This window comes from Grampus griseus (assembly GCF_964374135.1).
Source record: "Grampus griseus genome assembly, chromosome: 11".
In the NCBI taxonomy this organism is placed as follows: Eukaryota; Metazoa; Chordata; class Mammalia; order Artiodactyla; family Delphinidae; genus Grampus; species Grampus griseus.
The window spans coordinates 98,546,371-98,568,744 of NC_139005.1; the positions used below are offsets into that span (position 1 = coordinate 98,546,371).

The 22,374-nt window shown below is 38.5% G+C and overlaps 1 protein-coding gene across 1 annotated transcript in view; it reads right to left on the reverse strand.

Moving 5' to 3' along the window:
- The window catches only part of SMC1B (structural maintenance of chromosomes 1B), a gene marked incomplete at both ends in the record, with an annotated part of 85,634 nt that extends 63,336 nt beyond the window's left edge, over window positions 1-22,298 (reverse strand). The window contains 4 exons of the mRNA XM_082666202.1: window positions 442-645; window positions 736-848; window positions 3,933-4,121; window positions 22,190-22,298. Of these exons, the coding sequence (XP_082522328.1) occupies window positions 442-645; window positions 736-848; window positions 3,933-4,121; window positions 22,190-22,298 (615 nt within the window). The remainder of the gene's footprint in view (window positions 1-441; window positions 646-735; window positions 849-3,932; window positions 4,122-22,189) is intronic.
- Between the last annotated feature and the right edge of the window lie 76 nt (window positions 22,299-22,374).

Genomic DNA, 22,374 nt, shown 5'->3' on the forward strand with positions numbered 1-22,374 from the left:
TATGAAATGAGTTTATTATTATTTTTACACTAATCATTAAAATATATTTTTTAAATGTCTCAGTTTTAATTTTAAATACAATACATATAAATAGACACAACCCACATGAACAGAAACTCTTCGGGGTCCTCAATAATTTTTAAAGTATAAGAGGACAAGATCCAAAAGTTTGAGAGCCTCTGCAATGTGAGATATAAATCCCTCAAGTTTAATTTTAGTTGGGAAAATCAGACATCTTTGCAGTGCAGGTTGTCCTGCCTATTTGGGAGAAAAAACCCGAACAGTGGAAAATACATCAAAAAGTTTATCTCTGATGAATAATGGGCTTTATTTGTCTTATGTTATTAAAAGAATCTTTTTAGTAACCCCACACCAATACCTACAATTCTAACACAAAGTTTTTGTATCCAACACTTAATTAGTTACATCATGACACCTTACCTCTTCCTTCTCTAATTTTGCATGTTTACGCTCTGCAGCTACATTTTTTTTCTTATTAAAATTAAACTGTGCATCTTCTTCGGCTTTCTGTAACTTTCTTTTCTTTTCCTCATATTCTCCTATAAGCTCTCCTGAAGTGCTGATTTCCTCAAAAAACTGCGTTCTTTCTTTGGGTTTTTTCAGTGAAATTGACTCCACAGTTCCCTTTTAAAAATAGTTAAGCACACCAACATATAAAATATAATGATATATTTTCAAAATCATGAATAAAATAAAATACTACAAGCTATTTACCTGAAAAACTAGACAGTTCCGTGCTTTGACTATTATGCCTATCTTTTCTAACTCTGTGATATAAGCAGAACGACTCACAGGACTATCATTAAAACAATATTCTGAGCATCCCCCTAAAATAAAAGAATAAAGGCTGTTATAGGAAGTATAAATACCAGACATATATCAACAACTACTGAAAGCTTAATAAAATTTTTTTCTTACTGAAATAGCCAGTTATGCAATAATATACATGTTAATAAATGCATTTAATCAGTCAACAAATATTGAGTGTCTACTACATGCCAAGGAGTGCTCTACAGCAGTGAACATAACAGATGTCTGACCTCAAGGAGCTTATATCCTAATAATGGAGACAGACAAAAATGAGATATGTAAGTAAAATGACTATCATGCGAGGAAGTGTTAAGTGCTAAGGAGTAAAGTAGAGGTAGGAAGGGGGTGTGGTAGTCTCTGTGTAGGGGAAAGAGGCATTGCAATTTTAAATAGGATGCTGGAATGGTCTGAATGTTTGTGTCCCCACTAAATTCATATGATGAAATCCTAACCCCAAAGGTGATGGTGTTAGAAGGTGAGGCCTTTGGGAGGTGATTAGGTCATGACAGAGGAGCCCTCATGAATGGTATTAGTGTGCTTATAAAAAGATCCTACAAGGCTCCCTAGTCCCATCCACATGTGAGGATACAATGAAAAGTCTGCACAGAAGAGAGCCTTCATCCAACCATGCTGGCACCCTAAGCTTGTATTTTTAGTCCCCAGAACTGTGAGAAATAACTTTCTATAGTTTATAAGCTAAGAAGTCTGTGGTATCTTATTATAATAATGGACTAAGACAGATGAGCTGGGAAGAAGAACAAAGCTGGAGGCATCACACTTCCTGATCTGAAGTTACATTACAAAGCCACAGTAATCAAAGCAGTGTGGTATTGTCATAAAAACATACAGAACAATGGAATAGAATAGAGAGACCAGAAAGAAATCTAAGCATCTATAGTTAACTGATCTTCAACAAAGGTGCCAAGAACACACAATGGGGAAAAGACAGTCTCTTCAATAAATAGTGTTGGGAAAACTGGATATCCACATGCAGAAGAATAAAATTGGACCCTTATACAAAATGGACACCATACACAAAAATTAACTCAAAATGGATTAAAGACGTAAATGTAATACCTGAAACTATGAAACTACTAAAAGAAAACATAGGGAAAAAGCTTCCTGACATTGCTCTGGGCAACGATTTTTTTGGATATGATACTAAAAGCACAAGCAACAAAAGCAAAAATAGACAAGTGGAATTGTATCAAACTGAAAAGCTTCTACACAGCAAGGGAATCAATCAACAGAGTGCAAAAGGTAACCTACAGAATGGGAGAAAATATTTTGGAACCACTTATCTGACAGGGGTTAATATCCAAAATGAATAAGGAATTCATATAACTCAACAGCAAAAAACCAAATAACCCAATTTAAAAATGGGCAAAGAACCTGAATAGATATTTCTCAAAAGTTGACATACAGATGGCAAACAGGTATGTTAAAGGGTGCTCAATAGTAGGAATCACCAGCAAAATGCAAATCAAAACCAGAATGAGATATCACCTCACACCTATTAGAATCAAAAAGACAAAAGACAAGTGTTGGTAGGATGTGAAGAAAAGGGAACCCTTGACTATTGTTGGTGGGAATATAAATTGGTACAGTCACTATGGAAAACAGTATGAAGATTCCTAAAAGAATTAAAAATAGAACTACCTTATGAGCCAGAAATCCCACTTCTGAGCATATATACAAAAAAAATGAAATCTGTACCTTGAAGAGTTATTTGCACTCCTATGTTCATTGCAACATTATTCACAATAACTAAGATATGGAAACAACCTAAATGTCTTTCAATGGATGGCTGGATACAGAAAATGTAGGAATATTATTCAGCCTTAAAAAAGAAGGAAATCCTGCCATTTGTGACATCATGGATGAACCTGGAGGACATTATGGTAGTGAAATAAGCCACATACAGAAAGACAAGTATTGAATGATCTCATCTATATGTGGAATCTAAAACAGTTAAACTCATAGAAGCAGAGAGAAGAATGGTGGTTGCCAGGGGCTTGGGGGAGGGGGAAATGGGGAGATGCGGGTCAAGAGGTACAAAGTTTCACTTACGCAAGATGAGTAAGTTCTGGAGATCTAAGTATAGCAATGTGACTATGGTTAACAATACTGTATAGTATAGTTCAAATTTGCTAGGAGGGTAGATCTTAAGTGTTCACACACACACACACACACACAGAAAATAGTAACCGTGTGAGGTGATACATATGTTAATTAGCTTGATTGTGGCGATTATTTCACAATGTATATTAAAACATCAAGTTATACAATTTGAACATATACAATTTTTATTTGTCAATTATACCTCAATAAAGATGGGAAAAAATAAATTTATGATGGTTTATTAAGTAAATAGAGTAAGCTAGGGACTCTGACTGAGATGGAGATTTTTGATAAAAAAACTCCAAGAAAGTGAGAAAAGTAACCAATGAAAATATCTAAGTGATAAAGTGGTGAAATACTTAAATTATGCACTAAGGTATATGTACATAATAATAAGTATTTCTAAAATTATCTGTGATTGAAGTTGAGGAAAGTTAATAAGAGTATTTATACATTAGAACATTAGAACCATGTTGTAGTGGCAGACTGAAAACAACAAAAAACAAAACCAAGAAACGTCTACTTACAGAGGCTCTGTAAACTCCCACATAAATAGAAAAAATATATATACATAACTCTCAATCTTGTTTACTCAGGAAATACAGGGATTCATGAATAAATCATAACAAAATACAAAGTCAAACATTTCACACAATTTGCTTTTTGGTGGTAGGAAAAACTTCCCAAACAAACCAAAAATACGCATTTAGTTAGTTCATCACTAGGAAAACCAGAGATAAACGTAAACAAAGAACCTCAGGAAGGACTTTTATGACATCACTGTAAACAAAGAACCTCAGGAAGGACTTTTATGACATCACCGTCTTTGAGGTAGACTCCCTCCTTCATTTTAACGGAATAACCAGGGAGAAAAATGCTACTTGACAGTAGGGGAATTCGAATAAATATGTCTGCTTAAAGAAAAGTCCGGTGTAGAATCAAACAGGTTCTATTACTTGCTACCCAAGATAAAAAAATACCTCGGATAGTCCTTGCAAATGTTTTCTCTTCTCCACTTTCTTCTACGTATACAATTTTTACACTTGCAGAAGAAGAAACAGGTTTTCCAATATGTGCTCCATGAATAAGTTCTTGAATAGTTTTCACTCTTAAATTAGCTATTTTTTCTCCCATTACAAAACTAAGTGCATCCATTACATTAGATTTTCCTGGGGAAGGAGAGAAAAAGTTATTTATTCTTAATGATGAAAAACCTTGCCCAGAGCCAAAGAAACCGGGCTACGAAGGGCCAATACATGTATCTAAATAGTACTGTCTTTTTTGTATTCAAAAGGCATGTGACGGAACAATTTTATGTAGATAACTGGTTTCTATGTAGCTATGGTAGAGTATTAAGTTATCTAAATGTAAGGATCTATACATGGATCTAAGCCCCAGCTCTCTCCCGCTATTAAGTATCATACCATGGCAAATCACTTAACTTCTCTGAATTTCAGTTATCCCCACTTTATAAATTTTAAGTGTCACATATTTTTAAAAAATGGCTACCTCCAGGATTTTCCCAAAGGCTAGACTAGGGTTGCTAGAACATTTATGATTGGTATGTGTTGGTAGTGCAGAAAAGTTATATAGCATGTCTAAGCTTGCTATCTGCTGAAAGTCCTGCTTACAAGGTTAGCTGGCATCATGGGATTGGGATTTGGATTCTGTGAGGGTTTCCACCACTTTCTGATAAGAATGTTGCACTGTGCCTAAACTGTTTATATAAACAATATGATTTATGCTGAATACTTGCTTTCTTTGTAGGGGTCTGGAATTTTGGTATGTGCTAGGCAGAGGTGCTTATGTGACCATTTCCCAATAAAAACCCTAGGGGTTGAGTCTTTAATGAGGTTCTTTGGTAAACAACATCTCACAATGTGTTGTCACAACTCGTTGCTGGAGGAATTAAGCCTGTCCTGTGTGACTCCACTGGGGGAGGATTCATGGAACCTTGCACCTGGTTTCCTCAGAGTTCCTCATGTGCCTTTTCCCTTTGCTGAGTTTGCTTTGTTTCCTTTTGCTGTTATGAGTAACAGTCCTGGGTACAACTATATGCTGAGTCCTGGGAGTCCTCCTAGTGAAACTGGGGGTAGTCTTGGGGACTCCCAACTCAAATGGCAAACTGTTCTCCAACCATGAGCCGATAGTTTAAGACAATTTCCAAGGTGCAATGTCATTTCAGCTACTACCATCTGTACGTAATTTTCTTTCTTTTTCACATTCGTTCCCTCATATCCACAAGCAGTTTAAATTTCTAGTGCCCAAAGCAGGGAAAGTAACATAAACAAGAGAATACTGCCAATCACTGGAAATATGGCTTAGTTTTAGAAGTTCATGATCTTTCTAAAAAGAACTAGAAGTGGTTAAAAATGCTGCAAATGTATTTAACTAAGTCTCAGTTAACTAACAGGTATGAAACATGGCTTTTTTGGTTTAACTGATAATCTGCAGATTGAGAGCTATTGTAAGATGGTTACATATATAGGATCAAACGAACAATTGAATTATTAAGTCTGACAGTAACAGAATTAAACAGAAACTGGTTTTGGTCAATCCTTATTGAAAGTCTGCCTAAAATAAACACTTCCCCATCCAAATTCATTCATTACATTAATTCTTTTGTGTGCTAGGTCATAAGGATACAGTAAAAGAACAAGAGAGATACAACTCTGTCTAATGAATGTTATAATCTATTAAGAAAGTCAAACAATAAACAAAAAAGAATTATATATTATAAGTATCATGAGGAAACAAACTGAGTGATGAAATAGAGGGTAACTGGGAGAGGTAACTTCAGATAGGATGGTCAGGAAACATTTGTTAAGTGCCTAGCTTAACAACCACCTGTTGGCAAAAATGAATCAATTAATGAACCAAGTTAAGTTTTGTAATGGTCAGAGCAGGAACCTCTGCTATAAATAATTCAAAACCAACATCAGGAAAATAATAATTCTGGAAGAGTTACCTTTTAGACTATCATCACTTGATGAAGATGAACCAAATATTCAAAGACATAAAAATTACAGTTATCACTCTCCCATCTCAAAACCTCAATATTTGCCACTCATTTGCCCTCTTAGCAACAGCTGTAAGTCCCTTTTATTTTTTAATTAATTAATTAATTTATTTTTGCGTGTTGGGTCTTCGTTTCTGTGCGAGGGCTTTCTCTAGTTGTGGCAAGCGGGGGCCACTCTTCATCGCGGTGCATGGGCCTCTCACTATCGCGGCCTCTCTTGTTGCAGAGCACAGGCTCCAGACGCGCAGGCTCAGTAGTTGTGGCTCACGGGCCTAGTTGCTCCGCGGCATGTGGGATCCTCCCAGACCAGGGCTCAAACCTGTGTCCCCTGCATTAGCAGGCAGACTCTCAACCACTGCGCCACCAGGGAAGTCCCATAAGTTCCTTTTTGATTTCAGCTCTGCATATCTCTTCCAATCTGCTCCTTCTTTACCATCCTTCTAGTTATTTAAGTACTCCTTACTCCCAAAAGCCTCCTAGCTGGACTCAACCTTCACTCTCTTGCCTCTTCAAATGCATTCATTCATTCTACAAACATTTATAGAACACCTATTAATCAGGCATTCTCCTAAGTACTCAGGCTAAAAAGAAACAGTATGTAGAATTTTCCCCTAAGGTACTTACAGTGGGGAATATGATCAATTTTTATTGAACCCCATTTTGTGCCAGACACTCCACATCTATTATTTTATTCAGTCTTTGCAATAATCCTATGAGATAGATATTTAATTTGCATTTCATAAGTAAAAAAGCAGAGGCTCAAAGTCAAACAAATCATGTTTTGGGGTTAGGCGTCTGATTCCAAAATCTATACTCTTCCCACTAAAAGGAGGAAATTATAACTTACTATAGTAAGTTCTAAGATAAAATTAACACAAAGAACTATGAAGCATTTAAGAGAAGCACTAACGACTGGAGACTCTGAGTAGACTCTGCAGGAGATAATTCTGGGCTAAGTTTTAAAGAGTAAGTAGAAGTTTGGGGAGGCAGTGCTGAAGGTAAACATAACCACTCCAGGAAAAGATGATAGCTTGATCATTAGTACAAATGGGAAAGCAAGGTACCATTCCAGTGAGAAAAGGGTAAGTAATAATACAGAGGTGGAGCAAAGCTTACAAGGTTGGAAATGATAAGAGAGAAATAAACTTCATGCTGAAGATTATTTGAAGCCATAAAGGATTTTAGGAATAGCAGTGACGTTTTCAGATACATTTTATAAGGATTTCTAAGATAACAACCCACCAGAAAAATGGGCAAAGAACATAAAAGGGCAATTCAGAGAAACAGAAATACAAAAGGCCCTTAACCATATGAAAAGACACTTGAGCTCAGTCATAATAAGAGAAATGTAAATTAAAACTGTTTTGACTACCATTTCTCACTTACTAGACTGGCAAAAATCCAAAATTTTGAAAACATATTCTTAAACAGGACCTCTCATTAAATGACTGTTGGGAGTACAAAATGGTACAACCACTATGGGGGTGATTTGGCAATAGCTACTAAATTATAACTTAGCTCTTGAACCAGCAATTCCACTTCTGGAAATCTATCTCCCTGATACATGTGCAAAACTACACAATGGCAAATACACAATTATACAATTATAAGTCATTTCTAACAGAAGTAGATTGGAAACAACTTAAGTGTCCAAAAATTAAAGGACCACTTGAAATAACTATGTAGCCACACAATGGAGAATTACACAGCAACAAGAGAACAGAAGAGGAAGTGGGAAATGAAAAAAGAAAAGTACATAACAGCATATATAGCAAAAAACCAAATACGAACTTTTACTTAAAGAAAAAGTGTGGGGTTGGGAATAACAATACACACATATTTCCTAGCATTTGCATAAAGAAACACTGAAGGATAATCAAGAAATTAATGGTTATGTATAGAAGGTGAAGAAGAGCGGGACACAGAAACTGAGTTGGACCCCTTCTGTTTGCCTCACCCTGCTTCTGCCTTTATCCACAAGCTCTCATGCCTTTGAGCTTCTAGTTGGATTTGGCCAATGGAGAGCCCTGGCAGGAGGGAAGAAGGGAAAAGAGTGAGGTCAGGGTATTTACTTCCCTATTTTCCTCTGTAAGGTGGCTTCTGACTTGCTGTGCCCTTCAACACCAGGTCACTGGCTTTTTGAAGCTCCTTGTGGGTTCCTTCCTCTCTGAGCCTTGGGGTGGCAGCAGCCCCACTGCTGCTAGCTGTGTGATCCCTCTATTCATTGGGGTTCCTCTACAGCCTTCCCACACCTTTGTAATTAGTCCCTTTGTAAATAAATCTTCCTCAAACTGTCCTAATTTGAGTGTGCCACTTGTTTCCTGTTGGGACCCTGACAGATACAGGGAGCAGGGGTAGAAGCAAGATTTCTGTGTAGACTTTTCCATAGAGTTTTGACCTTTAAAGTATGTATATGCATTCCTGATTTTTAAAAAAAAAACCTAAATTGAAAAAATCCCATAAATGAAAACAATCACAAACAAGTAAACTTAACTGAATATTAAATTGGTAACACAGGCATACTGAGAAATGATTTATTTCAAGGGACTTCAGATCACAGAATTCTGCCTGTACGTTCTTAGTAGGATCCATTCTAAGAACCAAAAGGAAGTACAAAGGAATTTCAAATTTCCTTCAGTTGCTTTATCATTTATAATGTTATGGTGGTTTAAGACAGCTTTCTTTATATTTTAAGTTAAAGCAAATAAGTAATTATATTAGTCATATTAGGAAATAAGATTTTCAGAGTAAGAAAAAATATTCACAATGACGAAAAGCAAGAAACAGTGAAAACACAGTTAAAAGTGAATGGAGGGACTTCCCTCGTGGTGCAGTGGTTAAGAATCCACCTGCCAATGCAGGGGACACGGGTTCGAGCCCTGCTCCGGGAAGATCCCACATGACGTGGAGCAACTAAGCCCGTGCGCCACAACTACTTAGCCTGCGCTCTAGAGCCCGCGAGCCACAACTACTGAGCCCGCATGCCACAACTACTGAGCCCACGCACCTAGAGCGCCCGTGCTCCGCAACAAGAGAAGCCACTGCAATGAGAAGCCCGCGCACCACAATGAAGAGTAGCCCCTGCTTGCCACAACTAGAGAAAGCCTGCGCACAGCAACGAAGACCCAATGCAGCCTAATTAATTAATTAATTTTTTTTAAAGTGAATGGAAAAATATCAGCATGAACTCAAATTTTAAAAATTACTGTAACATGAGAAGATGTTCAAAATCATATTAGTAATTAGGAAAAAGCAAATCAAAACTATAATGAAATATCACTTCACATCAACTAGGATGGCTAAAAAATCACACAAACAATAACAAACAACTGCTGGTGAAGATGTGGAGAAATCTGAACCCTTATTCATTGACAATGGAAATGTAAAGCCAGACACAAAGCGCCACGTATTGTATGATTCCATTTATATGAAATGTCCAGAACAGGCAAATCCATAGTGACAGAAAGTAGATTAGTGGTTGCCAGGGACTGGGTAGAGAGGAGATAATGGGGAATGACTACTAATGGGTACAAGGTTTCTGTTTGGGATAATGAAAATATTCTAGAATTAGATAGTGATGATGGTTATACAACTCTATGAATATACTAAACATCACTGAAGTGTACACTTTAAAAGGATGAATTTTATGATATGCAAATGACATTTCAATAAAGCTGTTATTATAAAAAAAAAAAGAACAAATCTGAAAAAGCACTTTATGCATTTTCTAGCCCCATCCTCTGAAATGACCCAGAACCACTGTTACCCAAAGGCACTGAATATTCTAGTTCCCAGATGGCGGTCTTTAATACCTTAACTTCTAAAAAAACCAGAAATCATTGGAGAAGTGGCTAATTCCAAGTCTGAGGCAGAGAAAACTGAAGATAAGCCTGAAAACTGGGACATCTTACGTTAGAAAGCAAGGAAGCTTTCAAATATTAATGAGGTCATGACCAAAGGACACAGGAGGCAGCTTGAAGGAGCTCCCACTGATTAAAGTTATGAAAATCTGAGCATCAAAAAGAATGATTTTGGTGGATTAAAAACACAGTGTACCGGGCTTCCCTGGTGGCACAGTGGTTAAGAACCTGCCTGCCAATGCAAAGGACACGGGTTCGAGCCCTGGCTCGGGAAGATCCCACATGCCGCAGAGCAACTAAGCCCGTGCGCCACAACTACTGAGCCTGAGGTCTAGAGCCCGCAAGCCACAACTACTGAGCCCACATGCCACAACTACTGAAGCCTGTGTGCCTAGAGCCCGTGCTCCGCAACAAGAGAAGCCACGACAATGAGAAGCCTGCACACTGCAACAAAGAGTAGCCCGCACTCACCACAACTAGAGAAAGCCTGTGCACAGCAATGACGACCCAACACAGCTAAAAATAAATAAATTTATAAAAAAACAAAACAAAACACACTGCACCAATGAAAATCTAGGTGTCCTTTTTTTTTTCTTTTTTAACAGTATCCACCTTGTGAGCTGCTCAGTTTTCTCTGCTTCTCCTTGCTCAAGAGTAGGACAGAAGCGAATACATCTGTGAAGCAAAATGAGTGTCTTCAGCTGAGCAGGCAGCAAGAAAGGGAGGATCACTTGGGAAGTTCTTCAATGCCTGATTAAGCTGTGCCAAGTTCAGAAATAGTTTGCTGACCCCTGCTCTAGACTCAGAAATGGAATGTTGCATAGATGACCAGAGAGAAAAATAATAGGATTTAAAAGAAAGGTGAAGACAGCAGAAGCAAGAACAACTACAATCCTGCAGCCTGTGGAACAAAAACCACATTCACAGAAAGATAGACAAGATGAAAAGGCAGAGGGCTATGTACCAGATGAAGGAACAAGATAAAACCCCAGAAAAACAACTAAATGAAGTGGAGATAGGCAACCTTCCAGAAAAAGAATTCAGAATAATGATAGTGAAGATGATCCAGGACCTCGGAAAAAGAATGGAGGCAAAGATCAAGAAGATGGAAGAAATGTTTAACAAAGACCTAGAAGAATTAAAGAACAAACAAACAGAGATGAACAATACAATAACTGAAATGAAAAATACACTAGAAGGAATCAATAGCAGAATAACTGAGGCAGAAGAACAGATAGGTGACCTGGAAGACAGAATGGTGGAATTCACTGCTGCGGAACAGAATAAAGAAAAAAGAATGACAAGAAATGAAGACAGCCTAAGAGACCTCTGGGACAACATTAAACGCAACAACATTCACATTATAGGGTCGCAGAAGGAGAAGAGAGAGAGAAAGGACCTGAGAAAATATTTGAAGAGATTATAGTTGAAAACTTCCCTAACGTGGGAAAGGAAATAGCCACCCAAGTCCAGGAAGCACAGAGAGTCCCATACAGGATAAACCCAAGGAGAAACATGCCAAGACACATAGTAATCAAATTGGCAAAAATTATGGCAAAAATTAAAGACAAAGAAAAATTATTGAAAGCAGCAAGGGAAATACGACAAATAACATACAAGGGAACTCCCATAAGGTTAACAGCTGATTTCTCAGCAGAAACTCTACAAGCCAGAAGGAAGAAGCATGATATACTTAAAGTGATGACAGGCAAGAACCTACAACCAAGATTACTCTACCCGGCAAGGATCTCATTCAGATTCAATGGAGAAATCAAAAGTTTTACAGACAAGCAAAAGCTAAGAGAATTCAGCACCACGAAAGCAGCTCTACAACAAATGCTAAAGGAACTTCTCTAAGTGGGAAACACAAGAGAAGAAAAGGACCTACAGAAACAAACCCAAAACAATTAAGAAAATGGTCTTAGGAACATACGTATCGATAATTACCTTAAACATGAATGGATTAAATGCTCCAACCAAAAGACACAGGCTTGCTGAATGGATAAAAAAACAAGACAGCATATATATGCTGTCTACAAGAGACCCACTTCAGACCTAGGGACACATACAGACTGAAAGTGAGGGGATGGAAAAAGATATTCCATGCAAATGGAAATCAAAAGAAAGCTGGAGTAGCAATACTCATATCAGATAAAATAGACTTTAAAGAATGTTACAAGAGACAAGGAAGGACACTACATAATGATCAAGGGATCAATCCAAGAAGAAGATATAACAATTATAAATATATATGCACCCAACATAGGAGCACCTCAATACATAAGGCAACTGCTAACAGCTATAAAAGAGGAAATCGACAGCAACACAATAATAGTAGGGGACTTTAAAACCTCACTTATACCAATGGACAGATCATCCAAAACGAAAATAAATAAGGAAACAGAAGCTTTAAATGACACAATAGACCAGATAGATTTAACTGATATTTATGACATTCCATCCAAAAACAGCAGATTACACTTTCTTCTCAAGTGCGCACAGAACATTCTCCAGGACATATCATATCTTGGGTCACAATTCAAGCCTCAGTAAATTTAAGAAAATTGAAATCATATCAAGCATCTTTTCTGACCACAACACTATGAGATTAGAAATGAATTACGGGGAAAAAAACGTAAAAAACACAAACACATGGAGGCTAAACAATACGTTACTAAATAACCAAGAGATCACTGAAGAAATCAAAGAGGAAATCAAAAAATACCTAGAGACAAATGACAATGAAAACATGATGATCCAAAACCTATGGGATGCAGCAAAAGCAGTTCTAAGAGGGAAGTTTATAGCTATACAAGACTACCTCAAGAAACAAGAAAAATCTCAAATAAACAATCTACCCTTACACCTAAAGGAACCAGAGAAAGAAGAACAAACAAAACCCAAAGTTAGCAGAAGGAAAGAAATCATAAAGATCAGAGCAGAAATAAATGAAATAGAAACAAAGAAAACAATAGCAAAGATGAATAAAACTAAAAGCTGGTTCTTTGAGAAGATAAACAAAATTGATAAACCATTAGCCAGACTCATCAAGAAAAAGAGGGAGAGGACTCAAATCAATAAAATTAGAAATGAAAAAGGAGAAGTTACAACAAACACCGCAGAAATACAAAGCATCCTAAGAGACTACTACAAGCAACTCTATGCCAATAAAATGGACAACCTAGAAGAAATGGACAAATTCTTAGAAAGGTATAACCTTCCAAGACTGAACCGGGAAGAAATAGAAAATATGAACAGACCAATCACAAGTAATGAAATTGAAACTGTGATTAAAAATCTTCCAACAAACAAAAGTCCAGGACCAGATGGCTTCACAGGTGAATTCTATCAAACATTTAAAGAAGAGCTAACATCCATCCTTCTCAAACTCTTCCAAAAAATTGCAGAGGAACACTCCCAAACTCATTCTATGAGGCCACCATCACCCTGATACCAAAACCAGACAAAGATATGACAAAAAAAGAAAATTACAGACCAATATCACTGATGAATATAGATGCAAAAATCCTCAACAAAATACTAGCAAACAGAATCCAATAGCACATTAAAAGGATCATACACCATGATCAAGTGGGATTTATCCCAGGGATGCAAGGATTCTTCGATATATGCAAATCAATCAATGTGATACACCATATTAACAAATTGAAGAATAAAACCATATGATCATCTCAATAGATGCAGAAAAAGCTTTTGACAAAATTCAACACCCATTTATGATAAAAACTCTCCAGAAAGTGGGCAAAGAGGGAACCTACCTCAACATAATAAAGGTCATATACTACAAACCCACAGCAAACATCATTCTCAATGGTGAAAAACTGAAAGCATTTCCTCTAAGATCAGGAACAAGACAAGGATGTCTACTCTCACCACTATTATTCAATATAGTTTTGGAAATCTTAGCCACGGCAATCAGAGAAGAAAAAGAAATAAAAGGAATACAAATTGGAAAAGAAGAAGTAAAACTGTCACTGTTTGCAGATGACATGATACTATACATAGAGAATCCTAAAGATGCCATTGATTAGAGCTAATCAATGAATTTGGTAAAGCTGCAGGATACAAAATTAATGCACAGAAATCTCTTGCATTCCTATACACAAATGATTAAAAATCTGAAAGAGAAATTAAGGAAACACTCCCATTTACCACTGTAACAAAAAGAATAAAATACCTAGGAATAAACCTACCTAGGGAGACAAAAGACCTGTATGCAGAAAACTATAAGACACCGATGAAAGAAATTAAAGATGATACCAACAGATGGAGAGATATATACCATGTGCTTGGATCAGAAGAATCAATATTGTGAAAATGACTATACTACCCAAAGCAATCTACAGATTCAATGCAATCCCTATCAAATTACCAATGGCATTTTTTATGGAACTAGAACAAAAAAATTCTTAAAATTTGTATGGAGACACAAAAGACCCCGAATAGCCAAAGCAATCTTGAGGGAAAAAAATGGAGCTGGAGGAATCAGACTCCCTGACTTCAAACTATACTATACAAAGCTACAGTAATCAAGACAATATGGTACTGGCACAAAAACAGAAACACAGATCAATGGAACAAGATAGAAAGCCCAGAGATAAACCCATACACCTATGGTCAACTAATCTATGACAAAGGAGGCAAGGATATACAATGGAGAAAAGACGGTCCCTTCAATAAGAGGTGCTGGGAAAACTGGACAGCTACATGTAAAAGAATGAAATTAGAACACTCCCTAACACCGTACACAAAAATAAACTCAAAAAGAATTAGAGACCTAAATATAAGACCGGACACTATAGAACTCTTAGAGGAAAACATAGGAAGAACACTCTTTGACATAAATCACAGCAAGATCTTTTTTGATCCACCTCCTAGAGTAGTGGAAATAAAAACAAAAATAAACAAATGGGACCTAATGAAACTTCAAAGCTTTTGCACAGCAAAGGAAATCATAAACAAGACAAAAAACCCTCAGAATGGGAGAAAATGTTTGCAAACGAATCAACGGACAAAGGACAAAGGATTAATCTCCAAAATATATAAACAGCTCATGCAGCTCCATATTAAAAAACCAAACAACCCAATCCAAAAATGGGCAGAAGACCTAAATAGACATTTCTCCAACGAAGACATACAGATGGCCAAGAAGCACATGAAAAGCTGCTCAACATCACTAATTATTAGAGAAATGCAAATCAAAACTACAATGAGGTATCACCTCACACCAGTTAGAATGGGCTTCATCAGAAAATGTACAAACAACATATGCTGGAGAGGGTGTGGAGAAAAGGGAACCCTCTTGCACTGTTGGTGGGAATGTAAATTGATACAGCCACTATGGAGAACAATATGGAGGTTCCTTAGAAAACTAAAAATACAATTACCATATGATCCAGCAATCCCACTACTGGGCATATACCCAGAGAAAACCATAATTCAAAAAGACACATGCACCCCAATGTCCATTGCAGCACTGTTTACAATAGCCAGGTCATGGAAGCAACCTAAATGCCCATCAACAGAAGAATGGATAAAGAAGATGTGGTACATATATACAATGGAATATTACTCACCCATAAAAAGGAACGAAATGGGGTCACTTGTTGAGACGTGGATGGATCTAGAGACTGTCATATAAAGTGAAATAAGTCAGAAAGAGAAAAACAAATATCGTATATTAACGCATATATGTGGAACCTAGAAGAATGGTACACATGAACCGGTCTGCAGGGCAGAAATTGAGACACAGATGTAGAGAACAAACGCATGGACACCAAGGGGGTAAAGCGGCGGCGGAGGGGTGTGGTGGTGGTGTGATGAACTGGGCGATTGGGATTGACATGCATACACTGATGTGTATAAAATTGATGACTAATAAGAACCTGCTGTATAAAAAAGTAAATAATATAAAATTCAAAAAAAATAAAATAAAATAAAAGGTGAAAACAAAATCCATGTGTCCATAATGATACCAACAACAAAAAAAGAAAAACTCACTTTCACTATTTGCCCTATTAAAACTCTTTTCTGGGCTTCCCTGGTGGCGCAGTGGTTGAGAGTCCGCCTGCCGATGCTAGGGGACACGGGTTCGTGCCCCGGTCCGGGAAGATCCCACATGCCGCGGAGCGGCTGGGCCCGTGAGCCGTGGCCGCTGAGCCTGCGCGTCCGGAGCCTGTGCCCCGCAACAGGAGAAGCCACAACAGTGAGAGGCCCGCGTACCGCAAAAAAACCCCCAAAACTCTTTTCTTTGAAAATACCAACTAAAAGGGGCACGCATTTATTCTGATTTTACAGTGCAAACTGCATTTTACGTTAATCAAATAACCCCAATTAATGAAATAAAACTTTTTTTTTAAATATGGGAACATCATCCAATGAATGTAGAAAGCATGACACGATTAGAAAAACCTGGTTTTGCAAACCTGAATGAAATACTGGCTCAGGCAAGATTATTAATTGGCATTAAAACCATTTGAGTAAATGGTTGATAGAGAATATTTGTATAATGCCAAAGAAACACTAGAACACTAGGCTAGAGAGAAAGGTTACAGCTAACTGTATAATGGAGAGATCACTGTCACCACCCTAATCCAGGAGTCAATCTTAGCATCACCAGATATTATGTGATATAAGGTAACGTGAAGTACACACTAGCACCTAAAATGAAGTCTAGCCAAAAATCTTTAATTTCAAACCATCAACTTTTTAGATCTTCCAGTTCAAAAAAATAGAGGGGATAGAGGAACAAACTAAACTACATCATAAGGAAGCAATCAGACACATCTAAACATTCTATGGAAAAACGTTTTCAACCTTTTCAATGAGTCTGTTATAAATTAAAAAAAGAACTATGCTAAATTAATAGAGATCTAAGGGATATAACAATCAGATGCAATATGTGATTCTGGGATGGAAAATGGTTTGGTCAAAGAACACTATGGAGTAAACTGAGGAAATGTGAATTTGAGCTGTGCATCAGATGAAATGCACTAAGAAAGGTGAGGATAATTGTCTGAAAAGAGTGAGTTATACAACAGTATGTATTGTATAACCTCATTTTCATTAAAAAAAAAGTTTGCAAGGAAAAAGATCTACATGGACATGTCCTAAGGTATTACAATAGTACTGTCTGGATTGTGGGAATATGTTTTTACTTTTTTACTCGTTTATTTTCTAAGTTTTTACAATTCATATATAGTGCTTTTGTAATAATAAAATATTATTTTTAAGAATTCAGCTGCCATTCTGGATTATCTAAAATGTTTTTTTAAAATAACATTTTTATCCTGATTAGAACAGTAAACCATTCAATGTAGGGTTTTGGAAAACAGAAAAGTATTTTAAAAATCACCTGAAAAATCACACCATCTGGAAAAAAACTATTGATGGAAATGGATAGTGAATTTTGTCAAATGCCTTTTCCTCAAAAAACTAAAATGAATCTTCTTTCTTGAAGGAACAAATGAAGATTACTGTGGCAGCAGTGTGCCACATGGATTAAAGTAGGGTAAGACCAGAGGTTGGGAATTTAGCTAAAAGGTGACTGCATTAATCCAAGGAAGAAATGATGAGTGTGAAATAAAGTGATAGCAGCGGCAACAGAGGGAAGAGGACAAGGTTGTTAAGGAGGCAGGACTGGAATGATGGGTAATGTATTGGCTGTGACAGGGAGAATTTATCAAGGATGATGGAGAATTTATTAAGGTAGCAGCCATATGAAACCCTGTGAGAAAGGCATTCTAAGTCCAAGGAACAGAAAATGCTAAAACCCAGAAATAGCAATGAGCTTGGCCTGTGTAAGGAAAGCTAAAAAAGCAATTCTGACCAGAGAACAGTAAATGTGGAGGAAGAGAATATTTGAGAAGAGAAACATACAGGGGTCAGATTATAAAGGGCTTTGTGGATCATGGTAAGAAATACGGATGTTACTCCAAGTGCAATGAGAATGCACTGCACAGAGACAAAAAAGGAAGCAGAAGGACCTGTTAGGAGATTATAGCGATAGTCCAAATGAGAGCTCTAGCAGCTTCAACTGTAATAGTGAAGAGTGGCAAGAAACAATTGGATTCTGGATGCATTTCAGAGGTAGAGTCATTAAGATTTATAGGCGACTGGATGAGGAAAGTGGGGTGTAGAAGGTAAAAGGAGGAATCAAGAATTACTCTGGCTTTCTGTCTGAATAAATGAGTAAATTGTGCCCTTTACTGAGCTGGTAAAGACCTAAGAAGGAACAGGTTTGTTGTTTGGTAGTGGTGGGGGAGAGGAAATTAACTACTCTTCCTGATTATATTGTTTTAGGTGGCTACTAGAAATAGGAAACTAAATGCTAAATATTATAGGCTGGAAATATAATTTGGAAAGTCAGTAGCTTAAGGATGGGACTGGATAAGACCACCTGGGGAAAGGAGGGAGAGATGAAATGTGGTCTACCTTGCCTCCTTGACAGCAAGGCCTTCCCATGACCAACTTCTTTTAAAACACTCCCAGCATTTACTATTCCCCTCCCTTGTTTCTCTTTAAAACTTAACACTTTAGGGGCTTCCGTGGTGGCGCAGTGTTTAAGAATCCGCCTGCCAACGCAGGGGACACGGGTTTGAGCCCTGGGCCGGGAAGATCCCACATGCCGCGGAGCAACTAAGCCCGTGCGCCACAGCTACTGAGCCTGTGCTCTAGAGCCCGGGAGCCACAACTACTGAGCCCACGGGCTGCAACTACTGAATCCCGTGTGCCTAGAGCCCGTGCTCCGCAACAAGAGAAGCCACCGCAGTGAGAAGCCTGCGCACCGCAACGAAGAGCAGCCCCTGCTCGCCGCAACTAGAGAAAAGCCCGCACACAGCAACGAAGACCCAACGCAGCCAAAAATAAATAAATTTATAAAAAATAAATAACCCCCCCCCAAAAAAACCCTTAACACTTTAATATTCTATATACTTTTCATATTTAGTTTGTTGTCTGTCTCTCTGCACTTGAATGTCAGTTCTATACAGGCAGGAATTTTTATATCATGTTCACTGATGAATCCCCAACAAGCTAGAACAGTGCATGACACACAGTAGGCACTCAATTACTTTTAAATGAATGAAATACTGCTGAAATGTCAAACAGGATGAGGACAGGGAACTAACCGCTGACTTTTATAAGATATAGCTCAACAGTGACCTAGATAAGTGTCATTTCAGTAGACTTTGAGGCTGAGAACTGAATCAAGGCGGCTGAGAAGAGAATGGAACTACAGACAATGGTTTCAGAGAGTTTTGCTGTACTGATAAAAAAAAAAAATGGGGCAATAGCCTAAGGAGACAGTGAGGTTCAAGGGATTTCCCCCCAAGCATTTCATCATAAAATTTTCAAACATACAAGAAAGTTGAAATAATTTCATAGTAAAAATCCATATATTCACCACTAAATTCTATAATTAACATTGTACTATACTTGCTTTTCACACATCAACTGATCCTCGATGTCCTGAGAGTGTTCATAAGGCATGTATGTATTTATGCCAATGAAAATTATCCAATAAGGGAGAAAGATACAATTCAAGAGAGAAAGATAATAATTACAAAAGCAAAGAACTGAGGAGGGGACAGGATCCAAAGCACAAGTGGAGAGGATGGCCTTAGATAGACTCAGGCACCCTTGTGGTAGTTCACTGATAAAAATCCTTCAAAGTCTAACTTCTTTTTCCAGAAAGTTAAATATAAACTCTTCACTCTGGCAAGGACTTATCCAACAGAATTCCATTATATCCCACAACTTCCCTAAATATGCACTATATTCTGGCCAATTTGGACTATTACCTGCCCCACAAATAGACTTTCACAAACCCCTGGAAAAATACTCTTTATGCTTTGAGCCCAGGTCAAATGCCAACTCCTCTAGAAAACCTTTCCTAATCTTCACCTCTTCCTGCTCAAAACTCCCCAAATCAGATGTTGTATTTTTCTTGTTTAAAGTTTCATAAACAGTGTTACCTGGCTTTCTATTTCAATTAATGTGTCATTTTCTTATACTCCCTATACCTTCAGAGCAGGAGCTGTCTTAATCTACACACCTTCTTTTGCTCCTAACATTATATACAGGCAACAACCATTTATTTGCTGCATCTGAGTGGAAAACACGAATGTTAAAATTTAAAATGAAAAATTTCTGCTACCTATAAAAAGCCCCAAATTAGATTTTATTGAAAACAAACAAGGGACTTCCCTGGTGGTCCAGTGGTTAAGGCTCCATGCTTCCAATGCAGGGGGTGTGGGTTCGATCCCTGGTTGGGAAACTGAGATCCCACGTGCCATGTGGCGTGGCCAAAAAATTGAAAAAGTAAAAAAATTAAAAAATAAATAGATAAAAACAAACAAATGAGAACATGTCAAGTTTTGGCAGGCGGTGACAATAGAAAATTATTACAAAAAGTATGACTAACTAAATTAAAGTATAACAGGAAATGAGCATGATGGGAAATTATCAATTGGTTTAACAAATTCTATCTGAATGTGCCAGTAATTCTGTAAGATTTTTAAAAATGATGATCTACCAACAAGTGCTCAAATGAACACAAATAGAATATCATCCATTAAATCGGTCATGGATAAGTACTATATTGAGTTTGGGCCTTCATATAGCAAAAAGAATGTTAACACTTTAGGCAAAATTGAAAAATAAGTAAACCAGAAATTTCTGTTGTGGACAGATGGTATTGAAGACACTGCTGAAATGATCCACAATGGCTTTACCCGGTTCTAAGCATAGTCTCTAGGATACCAGTGATTCTCTAGAGGGGAGTTGAGCTTCCAGGGCATGTGGATCTAGGGAGAGCAAGAGGATTTGTAAAGGCATTTTCACAATCACGTTAAGATATGTTATTAATCACAAAAAGTATTTTTAAATTAGGAAAAGAAATAATATTATTTTGAAACTCGTTTGGCACTAGGTTAAACAAGTTCAAAGCACCATTTTCACAGGATCTTGAATGGTAATGGGCAAATAGTTCAAGTGGACTAAACGATGTTCAAGAGTCTGTGCAGATACTCATTCCAAGTATTGCACTGTTTGGAGTTGCAAAATATAACTGAGCAACCCTTCACATAATCACCAGTTAAAAGGTGAAAATCCCCTGGTGGTGGGCTCAGCAACTTCCCAATAAAAGAGTGGAGAAGATTAGTTAGGGTAACAGTGCAGGAGTGATTCCAGTAATTATTTTTTTCAATGTTTTCTGATAACAGAATAAAATGAAAATGAGGAAATATATTACACAGAAGAGGCAAGGAAATCTTCAAATACGTGAACGCATCTAAGCTCAGGTATTCTTTTGCATATACTAAGTGCGAAAGAAAACCTTCAACAGCAGCTGTTTTATAAGGCGACAGAAATTTCACAATAGTTTCACAGTAATTATATTCCAGATTTGATGTGCGGGGAAAACACACATTCAAGTGTCCTATTCATGTCTGTCAAATAAATTGAGTTACTGAGGCTAAGAAAGGAAAGCTGGGCTAAGAGAGCCAAACTGGAGACTCCAGGTTTCAGAAGGCTCTCAAGGGCACGATCCTTTTAGGCCCTACTCCACCTGCCCTGCTCATTACCCCAGCTTCCCATCATGGAGCCAAAGGGAGCCTGGCCAGGCCCCAACTCCAGTTCAGACTCTGCCCCTTACTGGGCAACCTTGGAAACTCATCTGGCCCCTCTGAACCTCAGTTTTCTCCACTGTAAAATGGGGATCATAGCCATTTGTGAGGATTAAACAAAAAGAGCGGGGCCAGGAACTCAGGAATAAGCTCAACAAACGCGGCCATTTTCACAGTATTCCTGCGAAGCTTCCTTGGATCCAAACGGTTGTTCGGGCTCCTTGGAACCAATGACTTCCTCCCGATCTCGCTCCCACTTAATCTTTTTGGATGAGAAAGGGAAGGAGATGGAGAGGAGAGGTGACCAAAGCTGAGGGCCGAAGAAGCCCACGGGGTGGGGGGGCAGGGCGGGGGTAGGAGAGGAGGGTCCAGGGTGGGGGGTGGGGCGGGGGTCTGGCCCCTGGGGGTGTTGTCGGAGGGCCGGGGGTCCGGGGCCGAGGGCGAAGCTCAGGCCCCTGGGGGTGTTGTCCGAGGGCCGGGGGTCCGGGGCCGAGGGCTAGTGTCAACCTAGGGTGGACGGCAAGCAACTCCCTGCCACCTCCAACCCGCCCTGGGCGGAGTCTGAGGGTCGCCTCCCACCCCATCCCCCGTCCCCGGGGTGGACAGCGAGGGTCAAGCCCGAGTCCAGGCCGCGAGGCCACCCTCACGTCCCCTCAGGCGGGAAGAGGCCCGGACGACCGCGGCAGGTGTGGACGTTCTAGGTCCCAAGTTACCGGAGCCGTTGGGGCCAATGATGCAGGTGAACCTCCTGAAGGGGCCTATAACCTGGCGGCCCCGCCACGACTTAAAGTTCTCCACAAGCAGCACCTCCAAACGGCCCATGGCTGCGCCCTCCGCGCCTCTGCCGCGTCCTCACACGCCGGCCAGAAAAGAGCGGGAAGGGCCTTGCGCCGTCTCG